The 17,095-nt window shown below is 62.8% G+C and overlaps 1 protein-coding gene across 1 annotated transcript in view; it reads left to right on the top strand.

Moving 5' to 3' along the window:
• Window positions 1-231: 231 nt before the first annotated feature.
• adgrd1 (adhesion G protein-coupled receptor D1) overlaps window positions 232-17,095 on the top strand; it is a 145,623-nt gene continuing 128,759 nt past the window's right edge. The window contains exon 1 of the mRNA XM_073050279.1: window positions 232-532. Coding sequence (XP_072906380.1) covers window positions 370-532 — 163 coding nt within the window. The 5' untranslated portion in view covers window positions 232-369. The remainder of the gene's footprint in view (window positions 533-17,095) is intronic.

The raw sequence follows: 17,095 nt of genomic DNA, 5'->3' as shown, positions 1-17,095 counted from the left end.
AAGACTGAGGGATTGAGGGAGGGATGAAGACTGAAGGAGGGGCGAGGGGAAGAATGAGGGAAGGGAGGGATTGAGGGAGGGAGTGAGGGATGAGGAAGACTGAGGGGTGAGGGGAGGGATTGAGAGGGATGAGGGAGGGGTGAAGGGGGGATTGAGGGTGGGATGAGGAAGACTGGGGGGGGGGGAGGGAGTACGAGTCTGGTCCACAGCTGGAACAGTGGGAGGGTCCGACCGTCACATCTGGAACCGATAGAACCAGGCGGCCGATCCGATCGGCAGCCGGGACGTCCCGCCGAGAGCGGAGAGAGTTGGTACTGCTGCGGGAAGCGAGCACTCGGGGTTCGGGGAGTGTGGACCGGGATTCGGACGATGAGCGGCCCCCGGGCTGTCCAGCTCCCCCTCCTCCTCCTGTCATTGCTTCGGGGAACTTGGAGCGGGAGAGGGACGGGCGGCGGGGACGGACCCCGCAACTGCTCGGCTGAGAGCTGCGTCTCGTCTCCACAGGTCGGCGGCCAGGAGCCGGGGCTGGCAGGTGAGAGGGAGAGGGGAAGATCCGATGGAGGGAAGGGGTAGAGGGAGAGGGCGAGAGGGATTGGGAGGGGAAGGGTACTTCACCACCCCACCCCACCAACTCCCCCGTCTTGGCTACTCAGACAGTTCGGACAGTTACACCCATTCGCTGGGTGACGGGAAATTATTCCCAGGGTAGTTGGAGATTGCGAACGTTCGCTGGAAACTACCTCCAAGTACAGAAAGCGCGGGTCAGGGGGTTAGTTTGGGGGCTGACACGCTGTGTTGGAGAGAGCAGGGCAGTGGGGTTAGTTTGGGGGCTGACACACTGTGTTGGAGAGAGCGGGGCAGTGGGGTTAGTTTGGGGGCTGACACGATGTGGGGAGAGAGCAGGGCAGTGGGGTTAGTTTGGGGGCTGACACACTGTGGGGAGAGAGCGGGGCAGTGGGGTTGGTTTGGGGGCTGACACGCTGTGGGGAGAGAGCGGGGCAGTGGGGTTGCTTTGGGGAGTGATGCAGTCTGTTGGAGAGAGCGGGGCAGTGGGGTTAGTTTGGGGCTGACACGCTGTGCGGAGAGAGCGGGGCAGTGGGGTTGCTTTGGGGAGTGATGCAGTGTGTTGGAGAGAGCGGGGCAGTGGGGTTAGTTTGGGGCTGACACGCTGTGGGGAGAGAGCGGGGCAGTGGGGTTAGTTTGGGGCTGACACGCTGTGGGGAGAGAGCGGGGCAGTGGAGTTGCTTTGGGGAGTGATGCAGTGTGTTGGAGAGAGCGGGGCAGTGGGGTTAGTTTGGGGGGTGACACGCTGTGGGGAGAGAGCGGGGCAGTGGGGTTAGTTTGGGGATGACATGCTGTGGGGAGAGAGCGGGGCAGTGGGGTTAGTTTGGGGCTGACACGCTGTGGGGAGAGAGCGGGGCAGTGGGGTTAGTTTGGGGGCTGACACGCTGTGGGGAGAGAGCGGGTCAGTGGGGTTGCTTTGGGAGTGATGCAGTGTGTTGGAGAGAGTGGGGCAGTGGGGTTAGTTTGGGGGCTGACACACTGTGTTGGAGAGAGCGGGGCAGTGGGGTTGCTTTGGGGAGTGATGCAGTGTGTTGGAGAGAGCGGGGCAGTGGGGTTAGTTTGGGGGCTGACACACTGTGTTGGAGAGAGCGGGGCAGTGGGGTTAGTTTGGGGGCTGACACACTGTGTTGGAGAGAGCGGGGCAGTGGGGTTAGTTTGGGGGCTGACACACTGTGTTGGAGAGAGCGGGGCAGTGGGGTTGCTTTGGGGGCTGACACACTGTGTTGGAGAGAGCGGGGCAGTGGGGTTAGTTTGGGGGCTGACACACTGTGTTGGAGAGAGCTGGGCAGTGGGGTTGCTTTGGGGAGTGATGCAGTGTGTTGGAGAGAGCGGGGCAGTGGGGTTGCTTTGGGGGCTGACACACTGTGTTGGAGAGAGCGGGGCAGTGGGGTTAGTTTGGGGGCTGACACACTGTGTTGGAGAGAGCGGGGCAGTGGGGTTAGTTTGGGGGCTGACACACTGTGTTGGAGAGAGCGGGGCAGTGGGGTTGCTTTGGGGGCTGACACACTGTGTTGGAGAGAGCGGGGCAGTGGGGTTAGTTTGCGGGCTGACACACTGTGTTGGAGAGAGCGGGGCAGTGGGGTTGCTTTGGGGGCTGACACACTGTGTTGGAGAGAGCGGGGCAGTGGGGTTAGTTTGGGGGCTGACACACTGTGTTGGAGAGAGCGGGGCAGTGGGGTTGCTTTGGGGAGTGATGCAGTGTGTTGGAGAGAGCGGGGCAGTGGGGTTAGTTTGGGGGCTGACACACTGTGGGGAGAGAGCGGGGCAGTGGGGTTGCTTTGGGGAGTGATGCAGTGTGTTGGAGAGAGCGGGGCAGTGGGGTTAGTTTGGGGGCTGACACACTGTGTTGGAGAGAGCGGGGCAGTGGGGTTAGTTTGGGGGCTGACACGCTGTGGGGAGAGAGCGGGGCAGTGGGGTTAGTTTGGGGGCTGACACGCTGTGGGGAGAGAGCGGGGCAGTGGGGTTAGTTTGGGGGCTGACACGCTGTGGGGAGAGAGCGGGGCAGTGGGGTTAGTTTGGGGGCTGACACGCTGTGGTGAGAGAGCGGGGCAGTGGGGTTAGTTTGGGGGCTGACACGCTGTGGGGAGAGAGCGGGGCAGTGGGGTTAGTTTGGGGGCTGACACGCTGTGGGGAGAGAGCGGGGCAGTGGGGTTGCTTTGGGGAGTGATGCAGTGTGTTGGAGAGAGCGGGGCAGTGGGGTTAGTTTGGGGGCTGACACACTGTGTTGGAGAGAGCGGGGCAGTGGGGTTGCTTTGGGGAGTGATGCAGTGTGTTGGAGAGAGTGGGGCAGTGGGGTTAGTTTGGGGCTGACACGCTGTGGGGAGAGAGCGGGGCAGTGGGGTTAGTTTGGGGGCTGACACGCTGTGGGGAGAGAGCGGGGCAGTGGGGTTAGTTTGGGGGCTGACACACTGTGGGGAGAGAGCGGGGCAGTGGGGTTGCTTTGGGGAGTGATGCAGTGTGTTGGCGAGAGTGGGGCAGTGGGGTTAGTTTGAGGGCTGACACGCTGTGGGGAGAGAGCGGGGCAGTGGGGTTAGTTTGGGGCTGACACGCTGTGGGGAGAGAGCGGGTCAGTGGGGTTGCTTTGGGAGTGATGCAGTGTGTTGGAGAGAGCGGGGCAGTGGGGTTAGTTTGGGGGCTGACACACTGTGGGGAGAGAGCGGGGCAGTGGGGTTGCTTTGGGAGTGATGCAGTGTGTTGGAGAGAGCGGGGCAGTGGGGTTAGTTTGGGGGCTGACACACTGTGGGGAGAGAGCGGGGCAGTGGGGTTGCTTTGGGAGTGATGCAGTGTGTTGGAGAGAGCGGGGCAGTGGGGTTAGTTTGGGGGCTGACACGCTGTGAGGAGAGAGCGGGGCAGTGGGGTTAGTTTGGGGGCTGACACGCTGTGGGGAGAGAGCGGGGCAGTGGGGTTAGTTTGGGGGCTGACACGCTGTGTTGGAGAGAGCGGGGCAGTGGGGTTAGTTTGAAGAGTGATGCAGTGTGTTGGAGAGAGCGGGGCAGTGGGGTTAGTTTGGGGGCTGACACACTGTGGGGAGAGAGCGGGGCAGTGGGGTTGCTTTGGGAGTGATGCAGTGTGTTGGAGAGAGCGGGGCAGTGGGGTTAGTTTGGGGGCTGACACGCTGTGGGGAGAGAGCGGGGCAGTGGGGTTGCTTTGGGAGTGATGCAGTGTGTTGGAGAGAGCGGGGCAGTGGGGTTAGTTTGGGGGCTGACACGCTGTGGGGAGAGAGCGGGGCAGTGGGGTTAGTTTGGAGGCTGACACGCTGTGGGGAGAGAGCGGGGCAGTGGGGTTGCTTTGGGAGTGATGCAGTGTGTTGGAGAGAGCGGGGCAGTGGGGTTAGTTTGGGGGCTGACACGCTGTGGGGAGAGAGTGGGGCAGTGGGGTTAGTTTGGGGGCTGACACGCTGTGTTGGAGAGAGTGGGGCAGTGGGGTTAGTTTGGGGGCTGACACACTGTGTTGGAGAGAGCGTGTCAGTGGAGTTGCTTTGGGGAGTGATGCAGTGTGTTGGAGAGAGCGGGGCAGTGGGGTTAGTTTGGGGGCTGACACACTGTGTTGGAGAGAGCGGGGCAGTGGGGTTGCTTTGGGGAGTGATGCAGTGTGTTGGAGAGAGCGGGGCAGTGGGGTTAGTTTGGGGGCTGACACGCTGTGGGGAGAGAGCGGGGCAGTGGGGTTAGTTTGGGGCTGACACGCTGTGGGGAGAGAGCGGGGCAGTGGGGTTAGTTTGGGGCTGACACGCTGTGGGGAGAGAGCGGGGCAGTGGGGTTGCTTTGGGGTGTGATGCAGTGTGTTGGCGAGAGCGGGGCAGTGGGGTTAGTTTGGGGGCTGACACGCTGTGGGGAGAGAGCGGGGCAGTGGGGTTAGTTTGGGGGCTGACACGCTGTGGGGAGAGAGCGGGGCAGTGGGGTTGCTTTGGGGAGTGATGCAGTGTGTTGGAGAGAGCGGGGCAGTGGGGTTAGTTTGGGGGCTGACACGCTGTGGGGAGAGAGCGGGGCAGTGGGGTTGCTTTGGGGTGTGATGCAGTGTGTTGGCGAGAGCGGGGCAGTGGGGTTAGTTTGGGGGCTGACACGCTGTGGGGAGAGAGCGGGGCAGTGGGGTTAGTTTGGGGCTGACACGCTGTGGGGAGAGAGCGGGGCAGTGGGGTTAGTTTGGGGGCTGACACGCTGTGGGGAGAGAGCGGGGCAGTGGGGTTAGTTTGGGGGCTGACACGCTGTGGGGAGAGAGCGGGGCAGTGGGGTTGCTTTGGGGAGTGATGCAGTGTGTTGGAGAGAGCGGGGCAGTGGGGTTAGTTTGGGGGCTGACACGCTGTGGGGAGAGAGCGGGGCAGTGGGGTTGCTTTGGGGTGTGATGCAGTGTGTTGGCGAGAGCGGGGCAGTGGGGTTAGTTTGGGGGCTGACACGCTGTGGGGAGAGAGCGGGGCAGTGGGGTTAGTTTGGGGGCTGACACGCTGTGGGGAGAGAGCGGGGCAGTGAGGTTAGTTTGGGGGCTGACACGCTGTGGGGAGAGAGCGGGGCAGTGGGGTTAGTTTGGGGGCTGACACGCTGTGGGGAGAGAGCGGGGCAGTGGGGTTAGTTTGGGGGCTGACACGCTGTGGGGAGAGAGCGGGGCAGTGGGGTTAGTTTGGGGAGTGATGCAGTGTGTTGGAGAGAGCGGGGCAGTGGGGTTAGTTTGGGGGCTGACACACTGTGTTGGAGAGAGCGGGGCAGTGGGGTTGCTTTGGGGAGTGATGCAGTGTGTTGGAGAGAGCTGGGCAGTGGGGTTGCTTTGGGGAGTGATGCAGTGTGTTGGAGAGAGCTGGGCAGTGGGGTTGCTTTGGGGAGTGATGCAGTGTGTTGGAGAGAGCGGGGCAGTGGGATTAGTTTGGGGGCTGACACGCTGTGTTGGCGAGAGCGGGGCAGTGGGATTAGTTTGGGGGCTGACACGCTGTGGGGAGAGAGCGGGGCAGTGGAGTTGCTTTGGGGAGTGATGCAGTGTGTTGGAGAGAGCGGGGCAGTGGGGTTAGTTTGGGGGCTGACACACTGTGTTGGAGAGAGCGGGGCAGTGGGGTTAGTTTGGGGGCTGACACACTGTGTTGGAGAGAGCGGGGCAGTGGGGTTGCTTTGGGGAGTGATGCAGTGTGTTGGAGAGAGCGGGGCAGTGGGGTTAGTTTGGGGGCTGACACACTGTGTTGGAGAGAGCGGGGCAGTGGGGTTGCTTTGGGGAGTGATGCAGTGTGTTGGAGAGAGCTGGGCAGTGGGGTTGCTTTGGGGAGTGATGCAGTGTGTTGGAGAGAGCGGGGCAGTGGGGTTAGTTTGGGGGCTGACACACTGTGTTGGAGAGAGCGGGGCAGTGGGGTTGCTTTGGGGAGTGATGCAGTGTGTTGGAGAGAGCTGGGCAGTGGGGTTGCTTTGGGGAGTGATGCAGTGTGTTGGAGAGAGCTGGGCAGTGGGGTTGCTTTGGGGAGTGATGCAGTGTGTTGGAGAGAGCGGGGCAGTGGGGTTAGTTTGGGGGCTGACACGCTGTGGGGAGAGAGCGGGGCAGTGGGATTAGTTTGGGGGCTGACACGCTGTGTTGGCGAGAGCGGGGCAGTGGGATTAGTTTGGGGGCTGACACGCTGTGGGGAGAGAGCGGGGCAGTGGGGTTAGTTTGGGGGCTGACACGCTGTGTTGGCGAGAGCGGGGCAGTGGGGTTAGTTTGGGGGCTGACACACTGTGTTGGAGAGAGCGGGGCAGTGGAGTTGCTTTGGGGAGTGATGCAGTGTGTTGGAGAGAGCGGGGCAGTGGGGTTAGTTTGGGGGCTGACACACTGTGTTGGAGAGAGCGGGGCAGTGGGGTTAGTTTGGGGGCTGACACACTGTGTTGGAGAGAGCGGGGCAGTGGGGTTGCTTTGGGGAGTGATGCAGTGTGTTGGAGAGAGCGGGGCAGTGGGGTTAGTTTGGGGAGTGATGCAGTGTGTTGGAGAGAGCGGGGCAGTGGGGTTGCTTTGGGGAGTGATGCAGTGTGTTGGAGAGAGCGGGGCAGTGGGGTTAGTTTGGGGGCTGACTCGCTGTGGGGAGAGAGCAGGGCAGTGGGGTTAGTTTGGGGGCTGACACGCTGTGGGTAGAGAGCAGGGCAGTGGGGTTAGTTTGGGGGCTGACACGCTGTGGGGAGAGAGCGGGGCAGTGGGTTTAGTTTGGGGGCTGACACACTGTGTTGGAGAGAGCGGGGCAGTGGGGTTAGTTTGGGGGCTGACATGCTGTGGGGAGAGAGCGGGGCAGTGGGGATAGTTTGGGGGCTGACACGCTGTGTTGGAGAGAGCGGGGCAGTGGGGTTAGTTTGGGGGCTGACATGCTGTGGGGAGAGAGCGGGGCAGTGGGGTTAGTTTGGGGGCTGACACGCTGTGGGGAGAGAGCGGGGCAGTGGGGTTAGTTTGGGGGCTGACACGCTGTGGGGAGAGAGCGGGGCAGTGGGGTTAGTTTGGGGGCTGACACGCTGTGGGGAGAGAGCGGGGCAGTGGGGTTAGTTTGGGGGCTGACACGCTGTGGGGAGAGAGCGGGGCAGTGGGGTTAGTTTGGGGGCTGACACGCTGTGGGGAGAGAGCGGGTCAGGGGGTTAGTTTGGGGGCTGACACGCTGTGTTGGAGAGAGCGGGGCAGTGGGTTTAGTTTGGGGGCTGACACGCTGTGGGGAGAGAGCGGGGCAGTGGGGTTAGTTTGGGGGCTGACATGCTGTGGGGAGAGAGCGGGTCAGGGGGTTAGTTTGGGGGCTGACACGCTGTGTTGGAGAGAGCGGGGCAGTGGGGTTGCTTTGGGGAGTGATGCAGTGTGTTGGAGAGAGCGGGGCAGTGGGGTTAGTTTGGGGGCTGACACGCTGTGGGGAGAGAGCGGGGCAGTGGGGTTAGTTTGGAGGCTGACACGCTGTGGGGAGAGAGCGGGGCAGTGGGGTTAGTTTGGGAGCTGACACACTGTGTTGGAGAGAGCGGGGCAGTGGGGTTAGTTTGGGGGCTGACATGCTGTGGGGAGAGAGCGGGGCAGTGGGGTTAGTTTGGGGGCTGACACACTGTGTTGGAGAGAGCGGGGCAGTGGGGTTAGTTTGGGGGCTGACATGCTGTGGGGAGAGAGCGGGGCAGTGGGGTTGCTTTGGGGAGTGATGCAGTGTGTTGGAGAGAGCGGGGCAGTGGGGTTAGTTTGGGGGCTGACACACTGTGTTGGAGAGAGCGGGGCAGTGGGGTTAGTTTGGGGGCTGACACACTGTGTTGGAGAGAGCGGGGCAGTGGGATTAGTTTGGAGGCTGACACGCTGTGGGGAGAGAGCGGGGCAGTGGGGTTAGTTTGGAGGCTGACACGCTGTGGGGAGAGAGCGGGGAGGTGGGGTTAGTTTGGGGGCTGACACACTGTGTTGGAGAGAGCGGGGCAGTGGGGTTAGTTTGGGGGCTGACATGCTGTGGGGAGAGAGCGGGGCAGTGGGGTTAGTTTGGGGGCTGACACACTGTGTTGGAGAGAGCGGGGCAGTGGGGTTAGTTTGGGGGCTGACATGCTGTGGGGAGAGAGCGGGGCAGTGGGGTTGCTTTGGGGAGTGATGCAGTGTGTTGGAGAGAGCGGGGCAGTGGGGTTAGTTTGGGGGCTGACACGCTGTGGGGAGAGAGCGGGGCAGTGGGGTTAGTTTGGGGGCTGACACGCTGTGGGGAGAGAGCGGGGCAGTGGGGTTAGTTTGGGGGCTGACACGCTGTGGGGAGAGAGCGGGGCAGTGGGGTTAGTTTGGGGGCTGACACGCTGTGGGGAGAGAGCGGGGCAGTGGGGTTGCTTTGGGGAGTGATGCAGTGTGTTGGAGAGAGCGGGGCAGTGGGGTTAGTTTGGGGGCTGACACGCTGTGGGGAGAGAGCGGGGCAGTGGGGTTAGTTTGGGGCTGACACGCTGTGTTGGCGAGAGCGGGGCAGTGGGGTTAGTTTGGGGGCTGACACGCTGTGGGGAGAGAGCGGGGCAGTGGGGTTAGTTTGGGGGCTGACACTCTGTGGGGAGAGAGCGGGGCAGTGGGGTTAGTTTGGAGGCTGACACGCTGTGGGGAGAGAGCGGGGCAGTGGGGTTGCTTTGGGGAGTGATGCAGTGTGTTGGAGAGAGCGGGGCAGTGGGGTTAGTTTGGGGGCTGACACACTGTGTTGGAGAGAGCGGGGCAGTGGGGTTAGTTTGGGGGCTGACACACTGTGTTGGAGAGAGCGGGGCAGTGGGGTTGCTTTGGGGAGTGATGCAGTGTGTTGGAGAGAGCGGGGCAGTGGGGTTAGTTTGGGGGCTGACACGCTGTGGGGAGAGAGCGGGGCAGTGGGGTTAGTTTGGGGGCTGACACACTGTGTTGGAGAGAGCGGGGCAGTGGGGTTAGTTTGGGGGCTGACACACTGTGTTGGAGAGAGCGGGGCAGTGGGGTTGCTTTGGGGAGTGATGCAGTGTGTTGGAGAGAGCGGGGCAGTGGGGTTAGTTTGGAGGCTGACACGCTGTGGGGAGAGAGCGGGGCAGTGGGGTTGCTTTGGGGAGTGATGCAGTGTGTTGGAGAGAGCGGGGCAGTGGGGTTAGTTTGGGGGTGACACGCTGTGGGGAGAGAGTGGGGCAGTGGGGTTAGTTTGGGGGCTGACACGCTGTGGGTAGAGAGCGGGGCAGTGGGGTTAGTTTGGGGGCTGACACGCTGTGGGGAGAGAGCGGGGCAGTGGGGTTGCTTTGGGGAGTGATGCAGTGTGTTGGAGAGAGCGGGGCAGTGGGGTTAGTTTGGGGGCTGACACGCTGTGGGGAGAGAGTGGGGCAGTGGGGTTAGTTTGGGGGCTGACACGCTGTGGGTAGAGAGCGGGGCAGTGGGGTTAGTTTGGGGGCTGACACGCTGTGGGGAGAGAGCGGGGCAGTGGGGTTAGTTTGGGGGCTGACACGCTGTGTTGGCGAGAGCGGGGCAGTGGGGTTAGTTTGGGGGCTGACACGCTGTGGGGAGAGAGTGGGGCAGTGGGGTTAGTTTGGGGGCTGACACGCTGTGGGGAGAGAGCGGGGCAGTGGGGTTAGTTTGGGGGCTGACACGCTGTGTTGGAGAGAGCGGGGCAGTGGGGTTGCTTTGGGGAGTGATGCAGTGTGTTGGAGAGAGCGGGGCAGTGGGGTTAGTTTGGGGGCTGACACACTGTGTTGGAGAGAGCGGGGCAGTGGGGTTGCTTTGGGGAGTGATGCAGTGTGTTGGAGAGAGCGGGGCAGTGGGGTTAGTTTGGGGGCTGACTCGCTGTGGGGAGAGAGCGGGGCAGTGGGGTTAGTTTGGGGGCTGACACGCTGTGGGGAGAGAGCGGGGCAGTGGGGTTAGTTTGGGGGCTGACACGCTGTGGGGAGAGAGCGGGGCAGTGGGGTTAGTTTGGGGGCTGACACGCTGTGTTGGAGAGAGCGGGGCAGTGGGGTTAGTTTGGGGGCTGACACGCTGTGGGTAGAGAGCGGGGCAGTGGGGTTAGTTTGGGGGCTGACACACTGTGGGGAGAGAGCGGGGCAGTGGGGTTGCTTTGGGGAGTGATGCAGTGTGTTGGAGAGAGCGGGGCAGTGGGGTTAGTTTGGGGGCTGACACGCTGTGGGGAGAGAGCGGGGCAGTGGGGTTGCTTTGGGGAGTGATGCAGTGTGTTGGAGAGAGCGGGGCAGTGGGGTTAGTTTGGGGGCTGACACGCTGTGGGGAGAGAGCGGGGCAGTGGGGTTAGTTTGGGGGCTGACACGCTGTGGGGAGAGAGCGGGGCAGTGGGGTTAGTTTGGGGGCTGACACGCTGTGGGGAGAGAGTGGGGCAGTGGGGTTAGTTTGGGGGCTGACACGCTGTGGGGAGAGAGCGGGGCAGTGGGGTTAGTTTGGGGCTGACACGCTGTGTTGGTGAGAGCGGGGCAGTGGGGTTAGTTTGGGGGCTGACACGCTGTGGGGAGAGAGTGGGGCAGTGGGGTTAGTTTGGGGGCTGACACGCTGTGGGGAGAGAGTGGGGCAGTGGGGTTAGTTTGGGGGCTGACACGCTGTGGGGAGAGAGCGGGGCAGTGGGGTTAGTTTGGGGGCTGACACGCTGTGGGGAGAGAGTGGGGCAGTGGGGTTAGTTTGGGGGCTGACACGCTGTGGGGAGAGAGCGGGGTAGTGGGGTTAGTTTGGGGCTGACACGCTGTGTTGGCGAGAGCGGGGCAGTGGGGTTAGTTTGGGGGCTGACACACTGTATTGGAGAGAGCGGGGCAGTGGGGTTGGTTTGGGGAGTGATGCAGTGTGTTGGAGAGAGCGGGGCAGTGGGGTTAGTTTGGGGGCTGACACGCTGTGGGGAGAGAGCGGGGCAGTGGGGTTAGTTTGGGGGCTGACACGCTGTGGGGAGAGAGCGGGGCAGTGGGGTTGCTTTGGGGAGTGATGCAGTGTGTTGGAGAGAGCGGGGCAGTGGGGTTAGTTTGGGGGCTGACACGCTGTGGGGAGAGAGCGGGGCAGTGGGGTTGCTTTGGGGAGTGATGCAGTGTGTTGGAGAGAGCGGGGCAGTGGGGTTAGTTTGGGGGCTGACACGCTGTGGGGAGAGAGCGGGGCAGTGGGGTTAGTTTGGAGGCTGACACGCTGTGGGGAGAGAGCGGGGCAGTGGGGTTGCTTTGGGGAGTGATGCAGTGTGTTGGAGAGAGCGGGGCAGTGGGGTTGCTTTGGGGGCTGACATACTGTGTTGGAGAGAGCGGGGCAGTGGGGTTGCTTTGGGGGCTGACACACTGTGTTGGAGAGAGGGGCAGTGGGGTTAGTTTGGGGGCTGACACACTGTGTTGGAGAGAGCGGGGCAGTGGGGTTAGTTTGGGGGCTGACACACTGTGTTGGAGAGAGCGGGTCAGTGGAGTTGCTTTGGGGAGTGATGCAGTGTGTTGGAGAGAGCGGGGCAGTGGGGTTAGTTTGGGGGCTGACACGCTGTGGGGAGAGAGCGGGGCAGTGGGGTTGGTTTGGGGGCTGACACGCTGTGGGGAGAGAGCGGGGCAGTGGGGTTGCTTTGGGGGCTGACACACTGTGTTGGAGAGAGTGGGGCAGTGGGGTTAGTTTGGGGGCTGACACGCTGTGTTGGAGAGAGCGGGGCAGTGGGGTTAGTTTGGGGGCTGACACGCTGTGGGGAGAGAGCGGGGCAGTGGGGTTAGTTTGGGGGCTGACACGCTGTGGGGAGAGAGCGGGGCAGTGGCGTTAGTTTGGGGGCTGACACGCTGTGGGGAGAGAGCGGGGCAGTGGGGTTAGTTTGGGGGCTGACACGCTGTGGGGAGAGAGCGGGGCAGTGGGGTTGGTTTGGGGGCTGACACGCTGTGGGGAGAGAGCGGGGCAGTGGGGTTAGTTTGGGGGCTGACACGCTGTGGGGAGAGAGCGGGGCAGTGGGGTTAGTTTGGGGGCTGACACGCTGTGGGGAGAGAGCAGGGCAGTGGGGTTAGTTTGGGGGCTGACACGCTGTGGGGAGAGAGCGGGGCAGTGGGGTTAGTTTGGGGGCTGACACGCTGTGGGGAGAGAGCGGGGCAGTGGGGTTAGTTTGGGGGCTGACACGCTGTGGGGAGAGAGCGGGGCAGTGGGGTTAGTTTGGGGGCTGACACGCTGTGGGGAGAGAGCGGGGCAGTGGGGTTGGTTTGGGGGCTGACACGCTGTGGGGAGAGAGCGGGGCAGTGGGGTTAGTTTGGGGGCTGACACGCTGTGGGGAGAGAGCGGGGCAGTGGGGTTAGTTTGGGGGCTGACACGCTGTGGGGAGAGAGCGGGGCAGTGGGGTTGGTTTGGGGGCTGACACGCTGTGGGGAGAGAGCGGGGCAGTGGGGTTAGTTTGGGGGGTGACACGCTGTGGGGAGAGAGTGGGGCAGTGGGATTAGTTTGGGGGCTGACACGCTGTGTTGGAGAGAGCGGGGCAGTGGGGTTAGTTTGGGGGCTGACACGCTGTGGGGAGAGAGCGGGGCAGTGGGGTTAGTTTGGGGGCTGACACGCTGTGGGGAGAGAGCGGGGCAGTGGGGTTAGTTTGGGGGCTGACACGCTGTGGGGAGAGAGCGGGGCAGTGGGGTTAGTTTGGAGGCTGACACGCTGTGGGGAGAGAGCGGGGCAGTGGGGTTGCTTTGGGAGTGATGCAGTGTGTTGGAGAGAGCGGGGCAGTGGGGTTAGTTTGGGGGCTGACACGCTGTGGGGAGAGAGCGGGGCAGTGGGGTTAGTTTGGGGGCTGACACGCTGTGGGGAGAGAGTGGGGCAGTGGGGTTAGTTTGGGGGCTGACACGCTGTGTTGGAGAGAGCGGGGCAGTGGGGTTAGTTTGGGGTGTGATGCAGTGTGTTGGAGAGAGCGGGGCAGTGGGGTTAGTTTGGGGGCTGACACGCTGTGGGGAGAGAGCGGGGCAGTGGGGTTAGTTTGGGGCTGACACGCTGTGGGGAGAGAGCGGGGCAGTGGGGTTAGTTTGGGGCTGACACGCTGTGGGGAGAGAGCGGGGCAGTGGGGTTGCTTTGGGGTGTGTTGCAGTGTGTTGGCGAGAGCGGGGCAGTGGGGTTAGTTTGGGGGCTGACACGCTGTGGGGAGAGAGCGGGGCAGTGGGGTTAGTTTGGGGGCTGACACGCTGTGAGGAGAGAGCGGGGCAGTGGGGTTGCTTTGGGGAGTGATGCAGTGTGTTGGAGAGAGCGGGGCAGTGGGGTTGGTTTGGGGGCTGACACACTGTGTTGGAGAGAGCGGGGCAGTGGGGTTAGTTTGGGGGCTGACACGCTGTGGGGAGAGAGCGGGGCAGTGAGGTTAGTTTGGGGGCTGACACGCTGTGGGGAGAGAGCGGGGCAGTTGGTTTAGTTTGGGGGCTGACACGCTGTGGGGAGAGAGCGGGGCAGTGGGGTTAGTTTGGGGGCTGACACGCTGTGGGGAGAGAGCGGGGCAGTGGGGTTAGTTTGGGGAGTGATGCAGTGTGTTGGAGAGAGCGGGGCAGTGGGGTTAGTTTGGGGGCTGACACACTGTGTTGGAGAGAGCGGGGCAGTGGGGTTGCTTTGGGGAGTGATGCAGTGTGTTGGAGAGAGCGGGGCAGTGGGGTTAGTTTGGGGGCTGACACACTGTGTTGGAGAGAGCTGGGCAGTGGGGTTGCTTTGGGGAGTGATGCAGTGTGTTGGAGAGAGCGGGGCAGTGGGGTTAGTTTGGGGGCTGACACGCTGTGTTGGAGAGAGCGGGGCAGTGGGGTTGCTTTGGGGAGTGATGCAGTGTGTTGGAGAGAGCGGGGCAGTGGGATTAGTTTGGGGGCTGACACGCTGTGTTGGCGAGAGCGGGGCAGTGGGATTAGTTTGGGGGCTGACACGCTGTGGGGAGAGAGCGGGGCAGTGGAGTTGCTTTGGGGAGTGATGCAGTGTGTTGGAGAGAGCGGGGCAGTGGGGTTAGTTTGGGGGCTGACACACTGTGTTGGAGAGAGCGGGGCAGTGGGGTTGCTTTGGGGAGTGATGCAGTGTGTTGGAGAGAGCGGGGCAGTGAGGTTAGTTTGGGGGCTGACACACTGTGTTGGAGAGAGCGGGGCAGTGGGGTTAGTTTGGGGGCTGACACACTGTGTTGGAGAGAGCGGGGCAGTGGGGTTGCTTTGGGGAGTGATGCAGTGTGTTGGAGAGAGCGGGGCAGTGGGTTTAGTTTGGGGGCTGACACACTGTGTTGGAGAGAGCGGGGCAGTGGGGTTGCTTTGGGGAGTGATGCAGTGTGTTGGAGAGAGCGGGGCAGTGGGGTTAGTTTGGGGGCTGACACGCTGTGGGTAGAGAGCAGGGCAGTGGGGTTAGTTTGGGGGCTGACACGCTGTGGGGAGAGAGCGGGGCAGTGGGGTTGCTTTGGGGAGTGATGCAGTGTGTTGGAGAGAGCGGGGCAGTGGGGTTAGTTTGGGGGCTGACACGCTGTGGGGAGAGAGCGGGGCAGTGGGGTTGCTTTGGGAGTGATGCAGTGTGTTGGAGAGAGCGGGGCAGTGGGTTTAGTTTGGGGGCTGACACGCTGTGGGGAGAGAGCGGGGCAGTGGGGTTAGTTTGGGGGCTGACACGCTGTGTTGGAGAGAGCGGGGCAGTGGGGTTGCTTTGGGGAGTGATGCAGTGTGTTGGAGAGAGCGGGGCAGTGGGGTTAGTTTGGGGGCTGACACGCTGTGGGGAGAGAGTGGGGCAGTGGGGTTAGTTTGGGGGCTGACACACTGTGTTGGAGAGAGCGGGGCAGTGGGGTTAGTTTGGGGGCTGACACGCTGTGTTGGAGAGAGCGGGGCAGTGGGGTTGCTTTGGGGAGTGATGCAGTGTGTTGGAGAGAGCGGGGCAGTGGGGTTAGTTTGGGGGCTGACACGCTGTGGGGAGAGAGTGGGGCAGTGGGGTTAGTTTGGGGGCTGACACACTGTGTTGGAGAGAGCGGGGCAGTGGGGTTAGTTTGGGGGCTGACACGCTGTGGGGAGAGAGCGGGGCAGTGGGGTTGCTTTGGGGAGTGATGCAGTGTGTTGGAGAGAGCGGGGCAGTGGGGTTAGTTTGGGGGCTGACACGCTGTGGGTAGAGAGCAGGGCAGTGGGGTTAGTTTGGGGGCTGACACGCTGTGGGGAGAGAGCGGGGCAGTGGGTTTAGTTTGGGGGCTGACACACTGTGTTGGAGAGAGCGGGGCAGTGGGGTTGCTTTGGGGGCTGACAGGCTGTGGGGAGAGAGCGGGGCAGTGGGGTTAGTTTGGGGGCTGACACGCTGTGGGGAGAGAGTGGGGCAGTGGGGTTAGTTTGGGGGCTGACACGCTGTGGGGAGAGAGCGGGGCAGTGGGGTTAGTTTGGGGGCTGACACGCTGTGTTGGAGAGAGCGGGGCAGTGGGGTTGTTTTGGGGGCTGACACACTGTGGGGAGAGAGTGGGGCAGTGGGGTTAGTTTGGGGGCTGACACGCTGTGGGGAGAGAGCGGGGCAGTGGGGTTAGTTTGGGGGCTGACACGCTGTGGGGAGAGAGCGGGTCAGGGGGTTAGTTTGGGGGCTGACACGCTGTGGGGAGAGAGTGGGGCAGTGGGGTTAGTTTGGGGGCTGACACGCTGTGGGGAGAGAGTGGGGCAGTGGGGTTAGTTTGGGGGCTGACACGCTGTGGGGAGAGAGCGGGGCAGTGGGGTTAGTTTGGGGGCTGACACGCTGTGGGGAGAGAGCGGGTCAGGGGGTTAGTTTGGGGGCTGACACGCTGTGTTGGAGAGAGCGGGGCAGTGGGGTTAGTTTGGGGGCTGACACGCTGTGGGGAGAGAGCGGGGCAGTGGGGTTAGTTTGGGGGCTGACATGCTGTGGGGAGGGAGCGGGTCAGGGGGTTAGTTTGGGGGCTGACACGCTGTGCTGGAGAGAGCGGGGCAGTGGGGTTAGTTTGGAGGCTGACACGCTGTGGGGAGAGAGCGGGGCAGTGGGGTTAGTTTGGGGGCTGACACGCTGTGGGGAGAGAGCGGGGCAGTGGGGTTAGTTTGGGGGCTGACACACTGTGTTGGAGAGAGCGGGGCAGTGGGGTTAGTTTGGGGGCTGACATGCTGTGGGGAGAGAGCGGGGCAGTGGGGTTAGTTTGGGGGCTGACACACTGTGTTGGAGAGAGCGGGGCAGTGGGGTTAGTTTGGGGGCTGACACGCTGTGGGGAGAGAGTGGGGCAGTGGGGTTAGTTTGGGGGCTGACACGCTGTGGGGAGAGAGCGGGGCAGTGGGGTTAGTTTGGGGCTGACACGCTGTGTTGGCGAGAGCGGGGCAGTGGGGTTAGTTTGGGGGCTGACACACTGTGTTGGAGAGAGCGGGGCAGTGGGGTTGGTTTGGGGAGTGATGCAGTGTGTTGGAGAGAGCGGGGCAGTGGGGTTAGTTTGGGGGCTGACACGCTGTGGGGAGAGAGCGGGGCAGTGGGGTTAGTTTGGGGGCTGACACGCTGTGGGGAGAGAGCGGGGCAGTGGGGTTGCTTTGGGGAGTGATGCAGTGTGTTGGAGAGAGCGGGGCAGTGGGGTTAGTTTGGGGGCTGACACGCTGTGGGGAGAGAGCGGGGCAGTGGGGTTGCTTTGGGGAGTGATGCAGTGTGTTGGAGAGAGCGGGGCAGTGGGGTTAGTTTGGGGGCTGACACGCTGTGGGGAGAGAGCGGGGCAGTGGGGTTAGTTTGGAGGCTGACACGCTGTGGGGAGAGAGCGGGGCAGTGGGGTTGCTTTGGGGAGTGATGCAGTGTGTTGGAGAGAGCGGGGCAGTGGGGTTGCTTTGGGGGCTGACACACTGTGTTGGAGAGAGCGGGGCAGTGGGGTTGCTTTGGGGGCTGACACACTGTGTTGGAGAGAGGGGCAGTGGGGTTAGTTTGGGGGCTGACACACTGTGTTGGAGAGAGCGGGGCAGTGGGGTTAGTTTGGGGGCTGACACACTGTGTTGGAGAGAGCGGGTCAGTGGAGTTGCTTTGGGGAGTGATGCAGTGTGTTGGAGAGAGCGGGGCAGTGGGGTTAGTTTGGGGGCTGACACGCTGTGGGGAGAGAGCGGGGCAGTGGGGTTAGTTTGGGGGCTGACACGCTGTGGGGAGAGAGCGGGGCTGTGGGGTTGCTTTGGGGGCTGACACACTGTGTTGGAGAGAGTGGGGCAGTGGGGTTAGTTTGGGGGCTGACACGCTGTGTTGGAGAGAGCGGGGCAGTGGGGTTAGTTTGGGGGCTGACACGCTG

This window comes from Hemitrygon akajei, chromosome 7 (genome assembly GCF_048418815.1).
Source record: "Hemitrygon akajei chromosome 7, sHemAka1.3, whole genome shotgun sequence".
Classification (NCBI taxonomy): domain Eukaryota; kingdom Metazoa; phylum Chordata; class Chondrichthyes; order Myliobatiformes; family Dasyatidae; genus Hemitrygon; species Hemitrygon akajei.
Note: the sequence above shows the minus strand (reverse complement) of the source record. Positions and strands in the feature narration are given on the sequence as shown.